At 42.9% G+C, this 26,766-nt stretch overlaps 1 protein-coding gene across 7 annotated transcripts in view; it reads right to left on the bottom strand.

Annotated features, from left to right (window-relative positions):
- Positions 1 to 26,766, bottom strand: part of nckap5l (NCK-associated protein 5-like) — a 458,995-nt gene that overhangs the window by 369,033 nt on the left and 63,196 nt on the right. For 5 of the 7 annotated variants that reach the window (XM_055638606.1, XM_055638605.1, XM_055638612.1 and 2 more), the window contains exon 2: positions 23,442 to 23,505. The exons of the other annotated variants lie outside the window; for them this stretch is intronic. In XM_055638606.1, the coding sequence (XP_055494581.1) occupies positions 23,442 to 23,444 (3 nt within the window). In that variant the 5' untranslated portion in view covers positions 23,445 to 23,505. The remainder of the gene's footprint in view (positions 1 to 23,441; positions 23,506 to 26,766) is intronic. 7 annotated transcript variants of the gene reach the window in all.

Here is a 26,766-nt window from a genome sequence, read left to right on the forward strand (position 1 = left end):
TAAATACAGGCAGGGCGAAACAAGGGACCAGGATTCAAGACATGGGCAGTGTTGTGATCCAAGAGCATCATGGTACCTTCAAGACAGTCACATTTACCCAAATTTATCTTTCACTTCTATTTGTATGCAAAGACATCCCGTGACAGTATGGAAAGGTAACTCTGAAGAAGTGTCTTGGCCCTCGCCTACCCTTGATGTCCAGGGATGCTGCCTGACCTGCTGAGTTACTCCAGCACTTTGTGTCCTTTTGCAAAAAAAATCTGTTGAATTAGCTTGCCCGGTTGTGCTGTTGTTGCTGTCGGAAGGTTGGTAGCAATGCTGTTGATATTGATCTTTGCACTGACATTGGGTGCTATATCCTTGCTCACACTTCCTTCCCTTCAACAGCACTGGATATCAAAGATACAATTTGTTTGTGCATAAATGGAGGGAAGCACGATACCAAAGGTCTTTGAACTATTGCCATTATATACCAGGATAAAGTTTCAGTGATAAAGACTAAATATGTTATGGAACCCCAGATTTCACCCTTTCAGTGTCTTAAAATATCTAGTCTTCCAGAATTATTTTTTTTTTTGTTGTGAATGGTCCCACCAAAAACTTAATCATTCTCTTCTAGATTTTGATCGATTTGTGGGGATTTACAGTAATTTTGTTTATTCTCCACATTCGTGGTTCATGTATTTAAACACCTCAACCTGTTAGGAGATGGGCAGTGAAAAAAAGATTGAATTTCTTTAGGTTTAGGATTTGCGCATTTTGAATTTTATTCATTCAGGTGTAAGCAAGCAAAAATAAAAATAAATTTTCAGTGTTATTAATACATATAAACTTACACATAAATAAACTAAAATCATGCTCCGTCATTGTTTCAAATAGTGGATTTTAGGCTTAGTATGTAAATATTGTTTTGCAATTAGAAAGATTTATTAAACTGTCAAATCAGTATTTGAGCAAACATGATTAACACTGGAAGCTTCTTAACCAAAAGGTTATCTGCAGATTTCCTTGAAACATAGATTTAATAGTTCTGCTCATTAAATGACAGGTTTTAACTCGACATGGATATTTCTTGCAGAATAAGCCACCTGAACCCACCACAGCAAGCCTTGGCTACACATTAATTCCTCTATTGTGTGCCATAAATTAAATTGTGCTAATAGCAACAACAAAACATTGTAGTAGTCATAAATCTTCCCCAGTTAGCACAGGAGGGGAGTCTATGCTTTAGGGATGTCATAGTCACTCAGCGTAGAGACTTAGTGGCAAAGGTTGCAGGTGTGAAGGTAATGAACACATTGATCATTCTGATTGATTCTACAGTTGTGAATATGATAAGTATAAGCCTTAGGCATAGCCTGCATCCAAAATCACGTTAATCTCTTACAATACAATTGTGACGTCCATAAATATGTCTTGTTAATGCGGTGACTTATTTCATCTACTCAATAATAGTTATCTTTGTACATCAACCACATATCCCTAAACATTTAACTAATTATTGTAACACCATGACTTCCCATGTTTTCAGAATGACCTCACTATCCAATGCAAAATTGCCTCTGAACATGTTTTTTTTGTGAATTGCTAGCATATACCACACAAATGTAGAAATGCAAACTCCATCTCTATTTATACTATTCTGGCATTACACTGGAACAGTGGCAATGGCTGAGAAACTCCCTCCATGCATGTGCTAAATTTGAACTCACCTTTTCCACAAAACCCTCTGTCAACAGCCCCACAAAAAGTATCAGCTCAATTCTCAAAAGTGAAAGCCAGCTTGGCACATATTTGTGGCTTCATGGGATATGGGGGAGACATTAGCTCAAGTCTCACCAATGCTGCAGGAGACAAAAATAATTCAGAGCTAGGTACACCCTGCCCCTAGCTTAGCTTGCTATGAAATCTCACTAAATATTCAAAACATTTAAATATATTAACTTGAAACACCAGTAAAAATGTAAATAAATGTAAATGTAAATAAATAAATAAAGAGATATACTTAGGAATACTTCCAAACAATTAAAATATCTAACTAATTTAATTCAGGGGAAAAAACTCAAATGGAGGTAGACACAAAAAGCTGGAGCAATCTCTGGAGAGAAGGAATGCGTGACATTTCGGGTCAAGACCCTTCTTCAGAGAGGTATTGATCCTGCACTGGACTTAAGCCAGTGTAGATTTTTAGGCAAATGTCCTGGAATCCATGCTGGGAAATTGCTGCCACATCACATTCTGCAGTCAAAGCACAACTGGAAAAAGGCTGTAAATGATCACAATGAATGGTGGTGCTGGCTGGAAGAGCCGAATGGCCTCCTCCTGCACCTATTTTCTATGTTTCCATCTTACTAAATAGTGGTTAGTTCATTCAAGATGTCAGTATTTGCTGAAACTGGAATCACAGGCACTAACAGTTGCATTGGGAAACACCACCGGTTCAATACAGATGTGCTGGCTCCTTGCCACAAAATCTGGGCTTTGTTCAATGACCCTGACAATGTTGGATGTGATTTTCATCTACCCACTATTCTGCTTCATAGAATGACCTGAATAGAAATAAATTCACTTTTTAAAAAACCTAACACCTCATAAATGTCTTGGCTATCCCTATCAATCTTCTGTGATTTTGGTCATCACTATCCTCATTGAAAACATCTGGATTCCCCATTAATGGATGCATTTAAGGGCCCAATGTGATCATGGACTGCTCTACAGCCGAGAAGCAACAATGAAGTCTTAAGCAACAGTTCTGCAGGCCACGCCAACATACATTGATGGGCCCCAACTGTGAATGGTTCCTCTAGGCCACTAGGCTCCATGCAGGCCTATAATTATTGAAGCATTTGCAGGTGACAACATTTTCAAAAGTGTGGTCTCCTGTCATATGCACCACAGATCCCTGAAGATCCTGTATCCATGGGCAGGCCTGTGCCAAATAGTGGCTCTGTGCCATTGTAAGGCATGGGCTCATCATCATGCTGTTATTATATAGTGACAGACCTGTTATCCACTAGTACAGAACCCCAGTGTTAAAAATGGACAGACCAGTCCCCACCAGTACCATACTGCTATACACAGGGGCAGGCCTGTCCCGAACAGTACTGTACCTATGTTAAACAATGACATACCCACCCCCACTAGTACTGTAACCATGTTATACAATTACAGATCCATCCCCACCAGTACTGTGCCCATGTTACATAGAGACAAACCCATCCCCACTAGTACCGTACCCTAGTTTTGCACAGTGATGGGCCCGTCCCCAACAGTACTGTACCTGTGTTAAACAGTGACATACCCATCCCCATTAGTACTGTAACCATGCCACACAGTGACAGATCCATCCCCACCAGTACTGTGCCCATGGTACATAGTGACAGACCCAAACATAGAAACATAGAAAATAGGTGCAGGAGGAGGCCATTCGGCCCTCCGAGCCAGCACCGCCATTCATTGTGATCATGGCTGATCGTCCCCTATCAATAACCCGTGCCTGCCTTCTCCCCATATCCCTTGACTCCACTAACCCCTAGAGCTCTATCTAACCCTCTCTTAAATCCACCCATCCTCACTAGTACTGTACTCCACTGTTACACAGTGATAGGCCCGTCCCCACCAATTCTGTACACCAATGTTACACAGGGACAGACCTATCCCTCATTAGTATTGTATCTGTGTTATAAAGTGACAGAAGATAGACACAACATGCTGGAGTAACTCAGCAGGACAGGCAGCATCTCTGGATAGATGGAATGGGTGACGTTTCTGATCGAGACTCTTCTACAGCTTAATATAGTGACAGATCAGTCCTCCACCAGTATTTTACCCATGTTATACAGTGACAGGCTCATCCCCACCAGCACATGTACATGTGTAATGAGTTGTGTTGAAAGCCTGATAAAGGTTATACCCAGCAATACAGTTAGAATGATGCTGATGAATAAATACTGAGACTGGTGGATATGGTGACCATCATGCTGATTGAAATATGGATATCGTATGTCATTTCTCTTTGCTGATGTGCTTCTTGATTTTTAGAATTGAAAATGTAGGTGAGAAGTCACCTCTTTACTGTCAAAATTATGTTGATACATTTGGAAATGTGCCCAGTACACAGATGTTCATCTGACATTGGGAAAATGTCAGACCTGCTGAAGTGGATTACACTGAGAAGTGTCCAGTCAAATTCCCGACGGTCACTAATTGACTCTGAAATGGTTACTAGCACGTTGACATGTGCAAAAGAGCTTTTCTGCACAATTTACACATTAAAAGCCGTGTGCAACTAGTGCAGCATCCAGCCAACTAATCCTGGATGCATTTGTGAAGACTTTACATGTGGTATGTGAGACCTGCATTCAATACTTTCCTTCCTTCCTACAATTAAACATTTAATCTCTCTTCATTTCTCTGAGCAACTAACTTTTTAATCACAAATTTGAATTGCAAAGAATAGTTCTGTGGTTAAATTATACCACATGATCAATTACATTATAATCATGATTATTTTACCACAGTATTTAAACAGTGATGTTGACTGGAATGGAAATGTGAAATTGTCAAGGAATCGAAAATAATATGTTTGTGAAGCTTTGTAAAATTTGGCCAAAATCCCTGTTCAGCAAATAGGATACATGGTTGAGTTCCAAAATCTTTAAAAAATGGATTTAATTTTGCATGCAGTTCCAAAATAGATTATTTATGGAGAGAAGAATCTGCGGCTGAGTAAATGATTGCATTTCAAGAGAACAAATCTCATTAAGAGAAATAAATGAATTAACTCATTAATTCCCCAAAACAGTTCCACAGGTTCACTATCATGTGAGATCTCTTTCACATCTTCTCCAGCCCTCCAAATCAGTTCCTGTCCTCCCAACAGCACTGGGGCAGTTTAAATTAGTCATTAACAACATCCTCTGACTGAGGTGTTATGATTGTGATGTGCTATCCATTTCCACAATCACCTAATTCTATAAAAGCCTACCCTACTTTGCCTCCCCAGAAAATAACTTTCTCCATCGCAATTAACTTCTAAAATGTTCTGCTCATCTGCCTTCTAACTTTCATAGCCAAAACTTCATAGCCAAAATGTTCCAAAGTTCTTTTTTGCAGCAACTATCAAACAAATGAAATGTCTCAACTGGAAGGTTATTATGTTTGTCAGCAGTCTGCACCAATTGCTACATTCAACAATGCAAGTAATTTCCTCAATATATGTTCCTGTATTCCTTTTAGAATGGACTGTTGCTGTACTCCTTTTACTATGTGTCCTTTATTTTATACCGCGTCCCTTCATTCTTTTTAACAAAAAGCAACACTTCACATTTCATTGTGTTCAGTTCCATTCTGCCACATACAGCACCTACACATTCCACCATTTTGTTTGTATCATCTTGACTTCTATTACTATCCACCTTATAGTTCACTTGGCATATTTAGACATTGTGTACGTCATTCATATACAGTATACTAGACTAGGCAACATGCTATTCTTCCCTTCAGTTAAGTCAACAGCCATAGTTGAGGTTGTTGAGGCCAGTTCCTTGGCTATATTTAAGAGGGAGTTAGATGTGGCCCTTGTGGCTAAAGGGATCAGGGGTTATGGAGAGAAGGCAGGTACAGGATACTGAGTTGGATGATCAGCCATGATCATATTGAATGGCGGTGCAGGCTCGAAGGGCCGAATGGCCTACTCCTGCACCTATTTTCTATGTTTCTATATACTATCACTCTGCTTCCTGTAACCGAGCCAATTCATTACAATGATGCTGTTGCCCCTTTTAGATTAGTTTAGTTTAGAGATACAGTGCAGACACAGGCCCTTCGACGCACCGAGTCCGCGCCGACTAGCGACCCGCAGACAGAAGCACTTTCCTACACATTCTGGAGACATTTTACAATTTTACGGAAGCCAATTATCCTACAAACCTGTATATCTTTGGAGTGTGGGAAGAAACTGGAGCACATGGAGAAAACCCACACAGGTCACAGGGAGAAGGTACAAACTCTGTGCAGACAGCACCTGTAGTCAGGATGGAACCCGGGTCCCTGGCACTGTAAGGCAGCAACTCTACCATTCACCACCGTGCCACCCTTTTATTCCACACAATTCCATTTTTATGTCATTTCAGACAAATCAATTGACCCTCCAAGTGATTGGCTCTGAATATCATTTCTATAACTTATTGCATCGCTGAAGTTAAGCCAACTGATTAAAATTTGTAAGTGTTACCCTTACACTGCTTTTTCTGTACAAGTGTATAACATTTATACTAGAAAGGCTGGCTGCACCTAAAGTGAATATTTCCTTCCATCCGAATGGGATGCATCCTAAGGTACAAAGTGGAGTGAGGGTGGAAATGCAGAAACATGGACACAATCTTCTAAATAGCAGTCCTTTGTTTCAGAAATGTTTCCAAAATGTTCTGTTTTCTATTTCTTTTCCCATTGGCCCTTGTCCAACTAACTATTTTTTACTTCTGAATGATCCATACATTTTGCATTTCCCGCAGTTAAATCTTACAGTACTAATAACTTCCCCTAATGATATTATGGTCACTGAACCGTCCCCTTCCACCCTAACCTCCATCGCACCCCATCCCCCCTCCATCTACTGATATATGGTCCATTTAGTATGCCTCATTCACAGAGCCACAACATGAAATGTCTCTTTGTACTGGCAGTGTACTGGTTGAGAAAGTTCCATTAAATGCAAATCAAAAATCTCTTCACATGGCCCTAATATTATCGATGATTTTCTAGGCACTAAGGGCATCTAGAGGATCAAGGAGAAAGCAGGAATAGAGTATGAATAGCCATGATCATATCGACTGTGAGAAAAGGCTTTAAGGGCCAAATGGACTACTACTGCTCCATTTTTTTTCCATGATTCCTTGCTTCTTTTGTTAGTTTCCATGTCCACATTAAGATAGTTTGAAATCTCCTGTCATCAGCACTACATGGGTTTTTCCATTTCTCTACAATTTCTCTATAAATTTGTTCCCCAGTATTTTTAACCACTGGAACAACACTGATTGTTTCTTAACTCTAGCAGATTCTGTCCTTCCAGGGCATTCATTCTCCCTCTCCAGGATCTGCAATATTTGCTAGCAATATTGTCAGCTGAGATCATGAGCTCAGCTAAAGCAATGACAAGCTACTCGGGCATTGAGAAGGGACTAGAGGTCCAGAATTGACCTCCCTGGTTCCGGGTGCTCTTCTAACCCTGTTCTAAGGAAATCTTAATCATGCTGATATGCACTATTGTTTATTGTACACAACCTTCTTCAGCTGTAGATTATATTCCATTAGTCACAACCTCCGCCAGAAATCAAGTTTGCCAAACATTTGCTTTATTTTAAAAATAACTATTCATGAGATTAAAAGTTTTCCAATGACCAGTAGGCACAATCTGCAAACAAGAGCTGTTTGTTTCAGCTGCAAATTCTGGAATGAATTGCCTTGTTCAGACATAATCCTCACTGGCTGGTTCCTTGCTATAATTTAAGTAATTTTGCATCCAAGAAAATGATCACACTCTGATCACACTTACATGTTTTCCTTACATGTCCTTCTTTCTCCATTATTCTCTTAAGGCTCCCATTTAAGAAGCTATGATCAATTTAACACTCAACTCTGAATATTCCAGCTTCAAATGTGTGACTTGCCAATCAAGTTATTTTATGCACTCAGAATTTCAAAATAAAGACTTGAGGATTTGATTACAATTTTCCACCGCGTAATTGTAATTTACCAAAGGTACCACTATAAGCAGTTCCACCAGATTGGAGAGCTGTTGCACTGCAGTGCCAGAGACGCAGGTTCGATCCTGACCTTGGGTGCTATCCATTTGCAATTGGCATGTTCTCCCCTTGACTATTTGGGTTCCCTCGAGGTACCCCGGTTTCCTCTCACATCTCAAAGACATGTGGGGTTGGAGGTTAATTGATCTCAGTAAAAATTGTCCCAAATGGATAGGGAGTGGATGAGAAAGTGGGATAACGTAGAACGTGTGAATGGGGTGGTTAATGGCATCCATGTACTTGGTGGAGTGAAGAGCCTGTTTCCATGCTGTATCTCTAAATTAAACATGCACAACAATGGCAAAACACAGCCCTAGTATTCAATCAAAACATAATTTTTCTAAACTTGGCAGAGTAACTACCTTACCTTGCGCCGTATGTGGCTCATAACCTGCAATAGACTTCAAAAAGGTTTAGGAAAGCCTTTTGACCCGTGTGGAATCCTGTTAGTGACCATGGAGAACTGATTATATTATGAAAGTGAAAAATACGACAAAAGCCTGAAAGTTGGAAAGTTACTGCAGATTAAAATACCATCATGTGATACAAGTTACTATAATTCTTACAGGATTGCATCACTGTCCGATTTTTTTATTGGTCGAATCATTCTATATATAAACATGTTACATTTTTCATAACATCTTCCATTCTGCAAAAATCACATATATAGGGAGAGAGGGAGGGAGAGAGGGAGAGAGAGAGAGAGAGAGAGAGAGAGAGAGAGGAGAGAGAGAGAGAGACAGACAGAGAGAGAGAGGCAGAGAGAGGAGACAGAGAGAGGGGGCAGAGAGAGAGAGAGAGGGGGCAGAGAGAGGGGCAGAGAGAGAGACAGACAGAGACAGAGAGTGGCAGAGAAAAGAGAGACAGAGAGAGGGGGCAGAGAGAGGGATAGTGCACAGAGAGAGAGAAGGCAGAGAGAGAGGGGCAGAGAGAGGGGGAGAGAGGGGCAGAGAGAGGGGCAGAGAGAGAGAGAGAGAGAGGGGCAGGACAGAGAGAGAGAGAGAGGGGCGGAGACAAAAGAGAGGGGGGGTAGACAGAACAGAGAGGGGGGTAAAAGAGAGGGAGGGGCGGTAAAAGAGAGGGGCGGGTAAAAGAGAGGGGGGGCGGTAGAAGAGAGGGGGCGGAGTTAGACAAAAGAGAGGGGCGGTAAAAGAGAGGGGCGGACAGAGAAAAGAGAGGGGTGGAGAGAGAGGGGGGGGGAAGAGGTGGGGGGCAGAGGGGGGGAGAGAGAGGGGAGGGGGGGGGGGGGAGGGGGGGAGAGGAGGGGGGGGGTGGGGGGAGGAGGGAGGAGGAGAGAGAGGGGGGGGGTAAGAGGGCTGCGTCTTTTGAATAACGGGGGTTAGGAGGGAGAGATCAGGGAGGAGGGAGAGGTCGGGGGGGAGGGAGAGGTGGGGGGGATGTGAGAGGGCTGCGTCTTTTGAACAATGGGGAGGAGGCAGTGGTAGAGGGGAGACGTAACTCGTAATGCGAGCAAGATGGCAGGCACGCAGATCCATTATGACATCATCAGCGAAAGACAGGCGTTTTATCGGATTTGTGAACATTTTCGTCGAGAAATGAATGTCGAGAAATGAAGCATGAATTTTTCAGATGCCAATTTTGGACTCCAGGGGAAAATTCTCTACTGGAATATGTTAAAATTTTACCGTTAGCATGTTGTTTTTTCGAGAAGATGTTATTATACACGCACACACACAAGATCAGAATTTTACTAGTTAACTAGACCAAGTGCAGACCCGTTGGGTCAGCTCTCCCAAGGCACCCTTCCCCCACTCGTAGCTCCCATGGGAGGCGTAGTCCTCCATCTCAACCCATTGGCGAAAGTAAGATTCGAGCACACCTGAGCAAAGATCATAGCTTGTGAGCCTCCCCCAGCACTGTAGTTGAAAAACAAATCCCATGACCCTCCCCCTCCTGGCCTGCCAGGAGCTATGACCCTCCCCCTCCTGTCCTGCCAGGAGCACGTCAAAGGCTGCTACCTCCCACAATGGACCCCTATCAGTTCGCCTACCGCAAGAACAGCAGTACGGAGGATGCCATCTCAACGGCACTTCACTCCGCCCTCTCCCACCTCGACAACAAAGACACCTACGTGAGAATGTTGTTCATCGATTATAGCTCAGCATTTAACACCATAATCCCCTCAAAATTGATCACCAAATTCAGTGACCTCGCATCGACCCCTCGCTCTGCAACTGGATACTGGACTTTCTAACCAACAGACCCCAGTCTGTGAGGTTAGACAAGCACACCTCTTCAACCCTTACCCTGAACACCGGCGTTCCACAGGGTTGTGTGCTGAGCCCCCTCCTATACTCCCTCTTCACCTACGACTGCACACCTGTATACGGTACTAACACCATCATCAAATATGCAGATAATACAACGGTGATTGGCCGCATCAGCAACAACGATGAGTCGGCCTATAGGGAGGAGGTCCAGCTCCTAGCAGCATGGTGCGCTGACAACAACATAGAAACATAGAAATTAGGTGCAGGAGTAGGCCATTCGGCCCTTCGAGCCTGCACCGCCATTCAATATGCTCATGGCTGATCATCCAATTCAGTATCCCATACCTGCCTTCTCTCCATACCCTCTGATCCCCTTAGCCACAAGGGCCATATCTAACTCCCTCTTAAATATAGCCAATGAACTGGCCTCGACTACCCTCTGTGGCAGAGAGTTCCAGAGATTCACCACTGTGTGAAAAAAGTTCTTCTCATCTCGGTTTTAAAGGATTTCCCCCTTATCCTTAAGCTGTGACCCCCTGTCCTGGACTTCCCAAACATCAGGAACAATCTTCCTGCATCTATCCTGTCCAACCCCTTAAGAATGTTGTAAGTTTCTATAAGATCTCCTCTCAATCTCCTAAATTCTAGAGAGTATAAACCAAGTCTATCCAGTCTTTCTTCATAAGACAGTCCTGACATCCCAGGAACAGGATCCTTCTCTGCACTCCCTCTATGGCAATAATGTCCTTCCTCAGATTTGGTGACCAAAACTGTGCGCAATACTCCAGGTGTGGTCTCACCAAGACCCTGTACAACTGCAGTAGAACTTCCCTGCTGCTATACTCAAATCCTTTTGCTATGAAAGCTAACATACCATTCGCTTTCTTCACTGCCTGCTGCACCTGCATACCTACTTTCAATGACTGGTGTACCATGACACCCAGGTCTCGCTGCATCTCCCCTTTTCCTAATCGGCCACCATTTAGATAATAGTCTGTTTTCCTGTTTTTGCCACCAAAATGGTCCTTAACTCCAAGAAGACCAAGGAGCTCATTGTGAACTACAAAAGGTCTAGGGGCGGCACGCACACCCCCATCCACATTAACGGGGCGGAGGTGGTACGCGTTTCCAGCTTCAGGTTCCTGGGGGTCAACATCTCCGATGACCTCTCTTGGACCCACAATACCTCAACACTGGTCAAGAAGGCTCACCAGCGTCTCTTCTTCCTGAGGAGACTAAAAAAGGTCCATCTGTCTCCTCAGATTCTCGTGAACTTCTACCGCTGCACCATCGAGAGCATCCTTACCAACTGTATCACAGTATGGTATGGCAACTGCTCTGTCTCCGACCGGAAAGCACAGCAGAGGGTGGTGAAAATTGCCCAACGTTCCTCACTCCCCTCCATTGAGTCTGTCCAAAGCAAGTGATGTCTGCGAAGGGCACGCAGCATCGTCAAGGACTGCTCTCACCCCAACCACAGTCTGTTTACCCTCCTCCCATTCGGGAGACGCTACAGGTCTCTCCGTTGCCGGACCAGCAGGTCCAGGAACAGCTTCTTCCCTGCGGCTGTTACATTACTTAACTCTGCACCTTGGTGATTGCCAGTCCCCCCCCCCCCCCCCCCCCACCCCCCCCCCCCCCCCCCCCCTCACTTGCTGTGAGATGCCATTGAGCTGAAATGTTCAGTGTTGCTGCCAGTGTTCATGTCTTGCAAATTTGTATAGAAGTGTGTTGGAAGCTGTGAGAATGATTTTAACAGGAAAAACCATTTTAAAATCAAAGTATTTTTACACATTTTCAGTATTGTCGAGAAATATAGCCTGAAATGTTCATATAAGTAGATTTTGGACTCCAGGGGGAAAATCTCTATCAGAATATATAAAATTTTTATCGGTACCGCGTAGATTTTTTGCAAAGATGTGATCACACACGAACAAATAAACGCACAAATCCACATATAAGATCAGACTTTTAATTGTTATATGATATGATAGATGAGAGGCATAGAGGTTGGGTAGACAGTCAAAACCATTTTATCCTAGGGTAGAAATGTCAAAGACTAGAGGGCATAGCTAAGGTCAGAGGGGCGACGTTTAAAGGAGATGTGCGGGCCGATTACACATAGCGTTGTAGGTGCCTGGAACAAGCTGCCAAGAGTGGTGGTGGGGACAGACATGATAGCGGCATTTAGGAGGCTTTTAGATATGCATATGGATAGTCAGGAACAGAGGGATATGGATCATATGCAGGCAGATGTGATTAGTTTACCTTGGCATTATGTTCAGCACAAACATTGTGGTCCAAAGGCCCTTTTTCTGTGCTGAACATTTCGATGCTTCATGTTCTATGTTCTAGACAGCAGCACAAATGAAATATTAGCAATGACCCAAAGGTGCTTTAAAATAAGTTTTATTTTTGTAGAACAAGAGTGCAGTATAAAGGTGGAGAAGTTTACCAAATACATTCTAGAGTTTTGACTGCAGTTCCAATAATGAGGGAAAGTGACAGAAAAATGTTCAAGAGAATAAAGTCAGAAGATGAGCAATAGCGTGGAGGGCACAACAGAAAGGGACCATGTTTATAAAGAAATATAAACACTTGGATGACATTTTCTAATTGGACCCATCTGGAGCGCAAGAGTCGATTACCTGGAAATTCAGATGTACAGAAATATGCCATTGAAAGTTGTTTCACCCTGGAGTACAGTGCATTTGTAACCACTTCAAGGTCAAATTACACCAATTGTAAATTCAGGCAGCCGCTTCCTGATGTGCACATCCACTACACTGAATACCCCTGTAGCTTAAAATCACGCAGGATGACACACTTGCGAGGATGAAAAGGTGCAATGTCGGGTCAGATGTGATCAAGCAATCCATAGCAAGTCAACTTCAAAGAGATCAGAGTGACCAGAATAATTGTAGTTTCACTGCACCAAAATTTCTAGACCAACATACATCAGCAAGAAAATAAGTGTTATGGGCAGGGACCAGAATTTTGAGCGAACTGAAATGTACAGAATATCACAGTTTGGATTCCAGCTGCAACAACATTGATATGCTGTAGATTGGGTTAAGTAAAACATGGATAAGAGTTTAAGGGCTTAGATGTACAACAGTATTTTAAAAGTAGCTCTTTGAAAGCTCTGGAAACATTGCGCCCCACCCAAGGTTTCCGTGCGGTTCCCTGAGATTTTTTGTCAGTCTCCCTACCTGCTTCCACTATCTGCAACCTCCGGCAACCACCTGCAACCTCCGGGAAACTCCGGGAACCGCACGGAAACCTTCGGTGGGGCGCAAAGTCTCCAGAGGTTTCCGTTCAGGTGTCCGTTCAGGTTTCCTAAGTGGGACAGGGGCATTATCCTACTGCAGCAATGGTACACTGTGTGCCATCTCTTACACTACCATGTTTTCTAATTGTGTCTTCGGAGGCAAGATTTTCAATATACCTGCACCTCAACATAATTGTACATATGATGATAAACTCAGCTTGACTTGAACAGATCAAATCAGTTCATTGAAAAAACAAACAACTAAACACTTGCCAGATTATATGAATTATGTACCAATTATAGTGATTTTAAACAACTTTCAAATTTTATAGGTCACATTCTGATGATAATCTTTTTAAGGTGATCAAAATTTAAATTATCATTTAAAAATCCAGCCTTTGCTTAGTTCAGCAGCCAAGCCACAACATGTTTTAGAAAAAAAAGTTGATATCATTTCATTGTAACTATTCCAAACAATATGTTCAACAACAACGAGCGGCCATGCTGTGGTAGAGTTGCTGCCACAGCGCTTGCAGTGCCGGAGACCTGGGTTTGACCCCGAGTACGGGTGCTGTCTATACGGAGTTTGTACATTCTCCCCGTGGGTTTTCTCCGAGATATTCGGTTTCCTCCCACACTCTAAAGACTTACAGGTATGTAGGTTAATTGGTTGGTGTATGTGTAAATTGGCGCTAGTGTGTGTAGGATAGTGTTAATGTGCGGGGATCGCTGGTCGGTACGGATTCGGTTAGGCCGAAGGGCCTGTTTCTGTGCTGTATCTCTAAAACTAAGACTAAATGTGTTATAAAGGTATGTCATGGCAAAGAAAAATTATATTCAATTCACATCCGTGAAGATGGGAGACATAATCTAGAGCAATTCACCTTTGAGCAAATTAAGATAACTCAATTTTGTCCTTTATGAAATGTTATTAGTTTCAATAAATATAGCTGTTATCAATAGGCAATTTTCTTTAACATCATAATTTTTCACAGTACAATCTCATTTTGAAGCATTCTCTTTCAATAGCTGTAAAAAAAAAATTAACTGCTTCCAAAATATTTTCTATTATTCATTAATGTTTCATACAACTGTACAAAACTGAACCCATGTATCAGAATAAATTGTTCTGTGAATTCCAATCAGGTAGCCTTACCCAGAAATATCTAACAGAATAATATTCAATCCTATCCCTGAAGCACGTGCACCATCCACAGGTTTAGTTAGTTTGGCTACTCCAACTGCATTTCTTTCATCAAGAATAGGAAGCTGTAAACACGATTGCGCACAGGTTCCATAGAAACATAGAAATTAGGTGCAGGAGTAGGCCATTCGGCCCTTCGAGCCTGCACCGCCATTCAATATGATCATGGCTGATCATCCAACTCAGTATCCCGTACCTGCCTTCTCTCCATACCCCCTGATCCCCTTAGCCACAAGGGCCACATCTAACTCCCTCTTAAATATAGCCAATGAACTGGCCTCAACTACCCTCTGTGGCAGAGAGTTCCAGAGATTCACCACTCTCTGTGCAAAAAAAAAAGTTCTTCTCATCTCGGTTTTAAAGGATTTCCCCCTTATCCTTAAGCTGTGACCCCTTGTCCTGGACTTCCCTAACATCGGGAACAATCTTCCTGCATCTAGCCTGTCCAAACCCTTAAGAATTTTGTAAGTTTCTATAAGATCCCCTCTCAATCTCCTAAATTCTAGAGAGTATCAACCAAGTCTATCCAGTCTTTCTTCATAAGACAGTCCTGACATCCCAGGAATCAGTCTGGTGAACCGTCCAGCACTGCACTCCCTCTATGGCAATAATGTCCTTCCTCAGATTTGGAGACCAAAACTGTACGCAATACTCCAGGTGTGGTCTCACCAAGACCTGTACAACTGCAGTAAAACCTCCCTGCTCCTATACTCAAATCCTTTTGCAATGAAAGCTAACATACCATTCGCTTTCTTTACTGCCTCCATATCAAACTCCATCGTCAATTGGAAACAATTATGTTCATGTGGTCTTATCCTAAAACTTCCTACGTAGCATCTGTGTATATTCACCAGAAGGACAGATGCTGTTCAAGAAAGTGGTTCGCTACCACCTCAGTTTTAGTTTTAGAGATGTAATAACATGGGAACAGGCCCTTTGGCCCACGCCCACGCTGAGACCATGCCGACCAGCAGTCACCCGTACACTAGTTCTATCCTACATGCTAGAGATAATTTACAGAAGCCAATTAACCTACCAACGTGCACATCTTTGGAATGTGCGAGGAAACCGGTGGACCCAGCCAAAACCCACGCGGTCACAAGGGAAATGTACAAACTCCATGCAGACAGCAGCCATAGTCAAGATCGAACTCACGCCTCAGACGCTGCAAGCAGATAGTCACCCGCAGCCCCACACCTTCATGAGGCATAACTAGAAATGCGAAGGTAGCAGTCTAGTGAAGCTTCAAAACTAGACCCTGTCCATGCCAAACAGTGAAGCCAACATGCAACGAACAGAGTTTTAAGGGCCTGTCCCACTTAGGGTATTTTTTAGGCGACTACAGGTGACTAGGCTGTCGCCACATGGTCGCCGGGGTGTCGCCTGTATGGTCGTGAGTAGTCTCCTCAGTCGCTCAGAGAGTCGTAGCATCTTTCTGATCGCCGCTGGATTTTCAACATGTTCGGCAACAGTCGGCGAGAGTGGATTGACGCCAATGAGCGTAGCTTGACTTCTCCTGACGTAGGTGCTGTCGTAGGTTGTCGCCAGGTGATGTAGGTTGTCGCCGGTGCTGACTTTGGTGAATTCTATTGGCGACTACCTAAGTCAACCCATGTCAATCGGCGTCAGGTCAGTGACTGAATTGTCTTCAGTTAGCTTCAGTTGTCGCCGACAGGGTCGTTGCTTGTTGTAGCTTGTCGCAGGTCGACATAGGTTGACTTCAGTTGTCGTAGGTTGTTGCCTGTGTGGACGTAGGTTGTCATAGGTGTGGCCGTAGGTGGATGTCCTAATGGGTCGCCGGTTGTCGGTAGCTTGTTGTAGGTTGACGTCGACTAGGTGGTGGGTTGTTGTAGCTTGTCGTAGACATTGTCGTAGGGGCGGGGTCCAGTCGCCGGTTTTTCGACGACCTGCTATGACTATGACAGTCGCCGGCAGTCGCCTAAGGAATCACATAAGTGGGACAGGCCCTTTACAGGAATTTCACAGTAAATGGATCAGGTTGTTGCTCTTCATTCCCAGTAAATCTGGGTATGCATGGCAGTGGACAATTAAACTACTAATGGGAGGACTGAACAGAGTCGCTCTCAATCCTCAATGATTGCAGGATCCACCTAAAGAGTGCTAAAGACAAGACACGAAAATTCACAACCATATACAATCAGAAGTGCCAATTAGATCATCTTTAATTTTTTTCGGTGATTGCCATCTTCACGTTCTTCAGCCAATTTAGACATAGAAATTAGGTGCAGGAGTAGGCCATTCGGCCTTCAAGCCTGCACCGCCATTCAATATGATCATGGCTGATCATCCAACTCAGTATCCCATACCTGCCTTCTCTCCATACCCCCTGATCCCTTTAGCCACAAGGGGCACATCTAACTCCCTCTTAAATATAGCCAATGAACTGGCCTCAACTACCTGCAATTTAATTTATTTTTTGTGTGATATCAAAACATGGCTGATAGCAAGGCATACAGCAAAATGAATGGGATCAGACTACATTCCAGCTCTAATAGTTAAAACCTGTTCTCCTGAACTAGTTTACGTCTAGCCAACTTGTTCCAGCATTGTTACAACACTGTCTGACAATTTATGCGCCACCCATATATGCTCTATTCATAAGAAGCAGGATAATTTCAACCTGCCAAATCGGTCTACTCTCAATCATTAGCAATGTCATCAACCATGCTGTCAAGATGTACTCAGACACCTATAAATGAGTCACTCGTGCCCCATTTTGGTTTCATCAGAATCACTTGGCTACAAACCTCACTGCAGCCTTGGTTCAAATATGGACCAAAGACATGAATGACAAAATTGAGCTGACATTAAGACACACTGATAAATGCAACTAACCCTTCCACCAGAGGCAATGTCATCTCCAACACAAACAAATCTAACATTCTATCCTTGAAGTTCAAAAAGCATCATCATGTCCCGCACAATCAATACCCTTGGGTACTATTGACATGCAAATGGAGCAGTCGCATAAATATTGACGTTACATAAGCAATTTATAAATTTGATATCCTTTAGAGAGTGAAACAATGAACGATTTTCTAATCCTGTTTTCTCCTCGTATTCCTTGATCTCTTTCGGCATGTTCAATATATTAGGCCTCAACTGCTTCTGTGATAGAGGATTCCACTCTTTGGATGACAAATGTTCTCCTCATCTCAGTCCTCAAAAGGGCATAGTTACGGTGAATAGCCACAGTCATTTCCTCAGGGTAATAAAGTAAAACTAGAGGGCACAGGTTTAAGCTGAGGGGTGGAAGGTTAAAAAGGAACATGAGGGGCAACCTTATCAGGGATCGACTAAATGGATCGAGTTGCCAGAGGAAGTGGTAGAGGCAGGTACCAATCCAACATTTAAGAGACACATGGACAGATACATGGATAAGAAAGATTTAGTGGGTTGCGAGCCAGGTCAGCCCATTGCAGCTAACTCAGCTAGGCAGCTTGGCCGGCTTGGACAAGTTGGGCAAGGAGGCCATTTCCATGACTAAAATTTAATAAAGTTTAGCAACTAAATAGTTCAAAGCTTGAAAGCAAAGTAATGCCCCTGTCCCACTTAGGAAACCTGAACGGAAACCTCTGAAGACCTTGCGCCCCACCCAAGGTTTCAGTGAGGTTCCCGGAGGTTTTGGTCACTCTCCCTAATGGTGGAAAGTGATTTCCGCGTATTCGAGGCTTCTTCTATGTTCCTGCGATTATTTCAAAAAATTAAAAAACGGCCTCGACTAAAAATAGGTTGCTGTTTGGTCGAATCCCGTGGAGTGGGGTCACTATTTACTGACAGGCAGTCGAAGGCAATCTCCTTCGCTGACCGGACATTTTGATTGGCTCATTGGAGTTTTCAGCAAAGATCCTCCCCCCCCCCCCCCCCCCCCCTTCTCTCCCCTTTTCTGTCCCTCCCGCCCTCTCTAAAGGACTTGCCGTGCTCTGTGGCAGCAGTTTACCTTCCTCTTCATCGCGCAGACAGCGCTCCTCCGCTGTCCCTGGCCCCCACTGTGTGTGTGTGCGTGTGTGTGTGTGTGTGTATGTGTGTGTGTGTGTGTGTGTGTGCGTGTGTATAACAAATTCACAAAGTAACAAAACGTGAAATCATATATATTGAAATACAATGTGCGAAGGGGTGATAAGTAGGTCATCAAACTGTCAGCAGACGTTGAAAGAATACAAAAGCAAATAGATGATGTTACAGTTGTCTATAATATTAGTTACTCCACAGTTACCCTTATATTTTTGGACCAGATATGCAATTATGAAAGCAGTGTAAAAGATACAATATCAGTTCACAAGGCTGCAGGCAGGAAGACTCACTTGCTAAAATTTTGGATTTTTTTCACCTTTGTCAAGATGAAGATGAAAAGCATTCATGCAAAGTTGTTCAAGATTTTGAAATATTAGAACAAGGTAAACAGTAAATTGCTTACACAATGGCAACTTGCAAAAGTAAAACATTTCAATTTAGGATTAACACAAAAAAGAAAGGTAATTCAGACCATTGTTTTTCACTTAGAGTTTGGAATTCTCTGGCATAAAATGTTGCAGCGATCCTATAAATTTGTATCAAAACAGAATTAGATATTTGCTCAAAAAGTATGAAAGATTCCTAATACCTACATTTGTTATACTTGGTCATAAAAATAATCAAGAAAAATTAATTGTTTCTTCATATTTCTGGTTTCAGAAGTGTATGCATTGCTGTGGATCTCACGGACAATAATATCTATCTATCTATCTATATTTAAAACTCTGTGGCTGCCTTTCTGCCTTTTGATTTGTTTCCATCGTGTGATGTCACAATGCCCAATGCTCGCAGATGTCCAATCGGGATGGATCCATTTACATATGTCTTTGCACCAGCCCCAGCCCCTGGTGACCGTTACATCGTGTGATGTCACAATGCCCAATGCCCAAAGGCATTCTTGCCACAGAGGGAGTACAGAGAAGGTTAACCTCCCTCCCTTCTCACCCCCCCTCCCGCCACCTGTGTGTTTGGGGGGTGGTTAATGTGAGTGTGATGCCGCAGCCCCCCCCACCCCACGCAAACGCCGTTGGGGAAACAGACCCAACGGGCCTGCACTTGATCTAGTAAACGATATAAATGTACTCATATTGGGAGGAAGATAGAAAACATTCCTTTTAAATGAAAAGGAATTGGATGTTTGTGTGCAGTAGGATCCTAGTACGGTGCAGGAAATAAACATTGATTTAGGGCAAAGCAATTCAGAAAGGAAATGAAATGTTGCCACCACTCCAAGAATATTGGAGCACATGAGTAATGGGCCTGTCCCACAGGCGATTTTTCAGGCGACTGCCGGTGAGTGTCAAGTTGCTGGCAGTCGCCTGAAAAACCAGCAACTGGAACGGCGACTGTCAGTGTGGAACACACACACACAAACACATCGCTTCCTTCACCAGCCCATAATGCAGGTGGGGGACAAGGCTTTTCACGGTGCAAAGCCAATGTGATACAGCCAAACAGCGCAATGAACAGGAAGGTTGGCGCTGTAATTAAGAAGCTAAAAAGCACAGTGTACGGTAAGTCCTTTAAAAGAGGGGAACAAAGGGGAAGAGAGGGGGAAAAAGGAATGGAGACAACTTTTAAGAAGCCAGAGATGCATGGCTGTGAAGCTCGGCGGACATTTAACATTACCGGTCGGTTATCCTTGGTTCTGAAAACTACTGCTTACCGTTTTTTTTCACAATGAGCCAATGTAATTCACCGGTCAGCACCGGATACAACCTACGAGAACCTACGAGAACCTACGAGAACCTTCGACCTCCTGGCAACCCACTAGGACCTCCTGGCGACCCACCTATGGCACGAGAATTCTTGCTACTCTCCATAGCGGCTTCATTCTAATCGCTGCTAATTTTTCAACTTGTTGAAAAATTTGCGGTGACCATAATGAATCTGCGACTAGTTTCCAGAATGCAGGAACTCTTCACGACCATGAGGGCGACTCCCCAGCAACCACCCACAAACAAGTGGCGACCATGTGGCGACTGCATAGTCTCCTGCTGTCTCCTAAAATGCCGCCTAAGTGAGACAGGCCCATAAGAAAGATGCTATAATTTTGCAAGCTTGAACAAAACAACACCTTACTAGGGTGGCATGGTGGCGTAGTGGTAGGGTTGTGCTAGAGACCCGGGTTCGATCCTGACTACGGGCCCTGTCTGTACGGAGTTTGTACATTCTCCCTGTGACTGCATGGGTTTTTCCCGGGTGCTCCGGTTTCCTCCCAGGCTCCAAAGACATACAAGTTTGTAGGTTAATTGGCTTCGGTAAAAATTGCAATTTGTCACTAGTGTGTAGGATTGTATTAATGTACGGGGATTGCTGGTCGGTGTGGACTTGGTGGGCCAAAGGGCCTGTTTCTGTGCTCTATCTGTTAACTAAACTAAAAAAATAAAAATAAACACATGATAGGACAGAGTTCAATTTAGGATCCATATTTAGGAACACTACTCTTTAATAAAGATAGCAAATGCTAGGAAATCGGAACAAGCCAGATGTATCTGTGGAGAAAGCATTCTAATTTGGAACCTTTCATCTGAAATGTGAGAGACTATCATAATAAGTAAATATATTCTTAACTATGGATTAAGTGCACGTCCCTTGAGAAGGAATTGAGGAAAACAGCTATTCATTCCCAGCTGAAGTGTAACATTGGGGAGTTCAGAATTAAGTAAGAGTGTTTCAGGATAAGAATGAGGATGGGTGGGAGATGCTATTATGATGCAGGAAAGTGGATAATCGTAGGATTGTTCCCAATCTCATTCAAATGGGAAACTGATATGAGAAACTATATAGCCTACTTCTTGCTTAAGGGTCTTATATTACATCCCAAAAAATGTACGACAGCACATCAGTGTCCCATCTCACAAGGTACTACTCTAAGCTTTCCACAACTTTGAATTCTTCTGCACTGCTTGAAACTCCAAGCTTTCTTTCTGAGTTCAGACAACCAGTATAAATACTCCACTGATACCAAAATCTGGTGAAATTTCCAAATAATGATAGTAATGGTACTGGGAGTTAAAATAAAAGGAATACAAAATTACCGATAGAGATCTATTTGAACATCTATTTAATCTATGGATGTAATCTATTTAAAATAACAAAGGAGAAAACGAGGCTGAATCAAAATAACAAATGGTTAGTTCTTCTTTTTGGGCCTTTAAACATTTTTTGTGGATTTCTTAGCATTCAACAACCCTGTTATGGAGGAATTCCTTCCGCAGAAATATGGATCATATATGCATGCCTCCAACCCCATCATAAAATTCGCCGGCGACACCATGGTGGTAGGACTGGTCAGTGACAACAATGAATCAGCCTACAGGGAGGAGGTCCAGCACCTGGCAGCTTGGTGTACCAACAACAACCTTGTCCTCAACACACAGAAGGCGAAGAAAATCATTGTGGACAACCCGAAGACCAGAGACGGCAGACACACTCCCATCAGCATAAACGGGACTGAGGTGGAGCGCATCTCCAACTTCAAATTCCTCGGGGTACACATCTCTGAGGATCTGTCCTGGTCCCTCAACACCACCAAACTGGTTAAAAAGGCGCAGTAGCACCTCTACTTTCTGAGGAGGCTTAAGAAAGCTCACCTGTCCCCTCAGATCCTGTCCAACTTCTACCGCTGTACCATAGAAAGCATTCTGACCACCTGCTTCATAGTGTGGTACAGCAGCTGCACCACAGCTGACAGGAAGGCACTGCAACGGGTGGTGAAAACCGCCCATCACATTATCCCTGCCATGGCTGTCCTTCACCGCACACGGTGTCTGAGACGGGCTGGCAAAATCATTAAGGACCCCTCACACCCCAACCATGGACTGTTTGCCCTCCTCCCATCAGGGAGGCAGTACAGGAGCCTCAGGTCTGGCACCAGCAGGCTAAGGAACAGCTTCTTCCCCAACACCATTACCCTGCTGAACTCACAGACCCGGCACTAGCACTAGCCCCCCCCCCCCCTTCTCACCAGTATTATTTATAGTTTATATAATTTATAGTTAAGCTCTTATTCACCAGAATATAGCACATGTCAATATTTTGCACCGTAACAACTATCTGTATACATGTATATGCCTATGTACATACACCAATTTATCCTCATTTGTATATATTGTCTTCATCAGCACTTTACTACTTTGCATCCTGGTTAGATGCAACACCGCAATCTAATCTAATCTATAAAAAGACTCCAGTAACCATTTATTTTGTACTCTCGGGTTCTGTCCTAACACCCTTTGACCTGCACAAAACATTACTCTGTTCTGCTGCGGAATACTATATATAATCACAAAGTGCATTCCCAAATTTTGCAAAAAATAGTGCTGTGACTTAGCCGATGCATTAGACAATAACAATAAATTTTACTTACAGCATTCTGATTTTCCACATTACTCAAGAATAAGCCACTATAAACTATGATTCTCAAAGGTTGGAACACTGCTATATAATCAGGAGCTTAATAGTTAAGTTCCATTATAAAATTTACATGCCCTTTGGTCTTTGACCTTGCATTAACTGTTTCCTGCTTTGTGGGAATTAGCTGTGCTGGGAATTAGCTTACCTAAAATCTGACCTGCCTTTGGTAAATATTAGGCTAATAATTCAGATGCTAAAATGTTGTGATTTTCCATAACACAAGTCAGTTGTGCTTTAAATGTTACCTATCCAAGTCTAACATCTTAAGCTAAAATAGTCCCTGCAAAGAACAATAATCATTTAAAATAATTTGTGAAAAATACAACTGGCTTAAGATAGCACATTGTTACATACTATTTATATTTTACTTTTGTTCCGAACTGTTAGCATTGAAATTAATTGCGTAAGTAAAGAAACACATGCAATGGCATACAAAGTGATCAATTGAAAATCAGAAAGACATTTATGTACTGTACCATTGTCCCTTCACTTTTACTTCTTGCAACTTCCTGTTGTAACTGGGCCACAGCCAGCTTCTCTCTGCAAATTAAACAAAAGTATGTCAATAAATGGTTATGTTTCTTTGCTGCTGGGTGTGATCACTCCAGACCCTTTACAACATTCTTCTTTGCTGCCTCAGCAACTAGTACCTTTATATGCTTGTAAAGCGGGGAGGGGGGGGGAAAGAGTTCAGAGAAGCTTCATACAAGCTTTGTGAAATAAATCCGACACTAAGCCATATTCAGAAATGTTATGCAAAAGAAAAATAGTAGGATAGTAGGGAGGGTGGGACCCAGAGCATATAGAACATAGAACAGTATAGAACAGAAAAATACCCTTCGGCCCATAATACCCATGCTGATCATGGTATCAGGTTAAACCAATCTCTTTTGCCTGCACATGACCCATATCTTTCCATTCCCTGCATATCTATGTACCAATCTGAATGCCTCTTAAATGTCACTATTATAGCTCCTTCCACCACCACCGTTGACAGTGGGTTCTTACAATAAGCGAGTTCGGTATCTCGATAAATGCAAGGAATCATGGGATTTGTCAAAGTTCATTCAGGATTTTTTTTAAAAGCGAACGCATTGCTGTATACACCGTGTATGAATTGTTAACTATTCTACCAAGGAATTAATCTAGAATTCTGTCAACTCAATAACTTCCTTTTGTGTTCTGCTGTTCACACACTACTTACAGTCCCAGTTCTAGTTCTGTTCATTAATCTGCAATTATGAGATATTCAAAAAGTTAAAGAATTTATTATTTTCATTTAATCCTTAATATGTTTGCTACCGGATTAACAAAATATTACTTGTGTTTGAAACATTTTCTTCATCTCGCCCAGTGCACGTTGACCACATTTTCTTATCTTTATTCATAATTTATGTGTAAAAATATTTAATCCGAGGCAGACAGCGACTGTATCAGTGTGATGTGGGCTGATGCTTTACCTACAGGCGGTGTGAATCTCGCCCAGTGCACGCCCAGTGCACGTTGACCAGCACAGTTCACCAACCCTTGTTAGCTGAGGCTCTTTGTGCAGGTGTTATCCGAAGGCCAAAGGTCTTGTGGAGGTTCTGTGTTGGGATCGGGCACGCAGCGAGCTAGCGAGAGGGCTGTTGTTCGATCGACCCAAAAGGCAGATTTTAATGGGTTGTTTTAAACTGTTCTGTCTGTGCGGCATCGCCAGCTCTCTCTCTCTGCCAGATCCCCCACCCCAACTGTCGACAAAGTCTGACTGAGAAAATGCTCCCACTCATAATATGCGTTAGCTCCGCGTTTGCCTATTCGCTGGGGCGGGTGGCGCCTCATTCAAAGAGAACGAGAACAGGTCCCGTCAGCTGGGGAGCTGCGACCCACTCCTGAGTGAAGCCTCTAGTTTGGCTGCGGTTCAAATGGCTGCAAATTCTCATAATTATCACTGCCCTGCCTGATTGCAGAGGTGCCGCTGACTGTGGAAGCCCCAAAGTGGAGAGACTCAGCTGTGTGAGTAAACATTTTTGTGGAGAGTCCCCCCCCCCCCCCATTTCAGGGCACCATAATGTTTGGGACACATGGCTTCACAGGCATCTGTAAATGCATAGGTATGTTCAATTGCCTCCTTAATGCAGATATAAGAGAGCTCTTAGCACCTAGTCTTTCCTCCAGTCTTTCCATCGCCTTTGGAAATTTGTATTGCTATTTATCAACATGAGGACCAAAGTTGTGCCAATGAAAGTCAAATAAGCCATTATGAGACTGAGAAACATGAATAAAACTGTTAGAGACATCAGCCAAACCTTAGGCTTACCAAAATCAACTGTTTGGAACATCATTAAGAAGAAAGAGATCACTGGAGAGCTTCCTAATCGCAAGGGACTGGCAGGCCAAGGACGACCTCCCACAGCTGATGACAGAAGAATTCTCTCTATAATAAAGAACAAAATCCAAACACCTGTCCGACAGATCAGAAACACTGTTCAGGAGTCAGGTGTGGATTTGCGAATGACCACTGTCCACCGAAGACTTCATGAACTGAAATACAGAGGCTACACTGCAAGATGCAAACCACTGGCTAGCCGCAAAACTAGGATGGCCAAATTACAATTTGCCAAGAAGTATTTAAAAGAGCAACCACAGTTCTGGAGAAAGGTTTTGCAGACGAATATTAACATATCAGAGTGAGGGCAAGAGCAAAGTATGGAGGAGAGAAAGAACTACCCGAGATCCAATGCCCACCATCTAAACTGTGAAACACAGTGATGGGGGTGTTATGGCCTGGGCATGTATGGCTGCTGAAGGTACTGGCTCGCTTATCTTCATTGATGATACAACTGCTGATGGTAGTAGCATAATGAATTCTAATGGGTATAGACACAGCCTATCTGCTCAAGTTCAAACAAATGCCTCAAAACCGTTTGGCTGGTGGTTCATTCCACAGCAAGACAATGATCCAAAACATACTGCTAAAACAACAAAGGAGTTTTTCAAAGATAAAAAATGGTCAATTCTTGAGTGGCCAAGTCAATCACCAGATCTGAACCCAATTGAGCATGCCTTTTATATGCCGAAGAGTAAACTGAAGGGGACTAGTCCCCAAAACAAGCATAAGCTAAAGATGGCTGCAATACAGGCCTAGCAGAGCATCACCAGAGAAGACACCCAGCAACTGGTGATGTCCATGAATCGCAGACGTCAAGCAGTCATTGCATGCAAAGGATATGCAAAAAAATATTAAACATGACTGCTTTCATTTACATGGCATTGCTGAGTCCCAAACATTATGGTGCCCTAAAATGGGGGGATTATGTATAAACACTGCAGCAATTTATATATGTTGACACCTAAATGTGTAAAAATGGTATTTTATAAAATCTGACTATGTGCACTTTACCCACATGTGATTTTTTTTTCTATTACAAATCTCAAATTGTGGAGTACAGAGGCAAATAAATAAATGATGGGTCTTTAACCCAAACATTATGGAGGGCACTGTATAATACTCAAAATGCAACTTAAATAAGTTCTATAAAGTTGTACGATGACTTCTTGGCTCAGAATCAATGCCCCAACTAAGGAAGGCAAGCATACCATATCACTACTTTACACTCTATCTGCCTGTGTTGCCACTTTCAGGGAGCTATGATTTTTCATCTCAAGATCCTTTTGTACATCAATGCTGTAAAGGCTCTTGCCATTAACTGTACACTTTACCCTCATCGATCACCATAGTCACCTCCTCAAAAAACTGTCAACATCATTAGAAGTGACCTCCAAGTGACCATCCAAGTCAACAGCATTGAGGTCAATCGA

The sequence above is a fragment of the Leucoraja erinacea genome, chromosome 7, assembly GCF_028641065.1.
Source record: "Leucoraja erinacea ecotype New England chromosome 7, Leri_hhj_1, whole genome shotgun sequence".
Classification (NCBI taxonomy): domain Eukaryota; kingdom Metazoa; phylum Chordata; class Chondrichthyes; order Rajiformes; family Rajidae; genus Leucoraja; species Leucoraja erinaceus.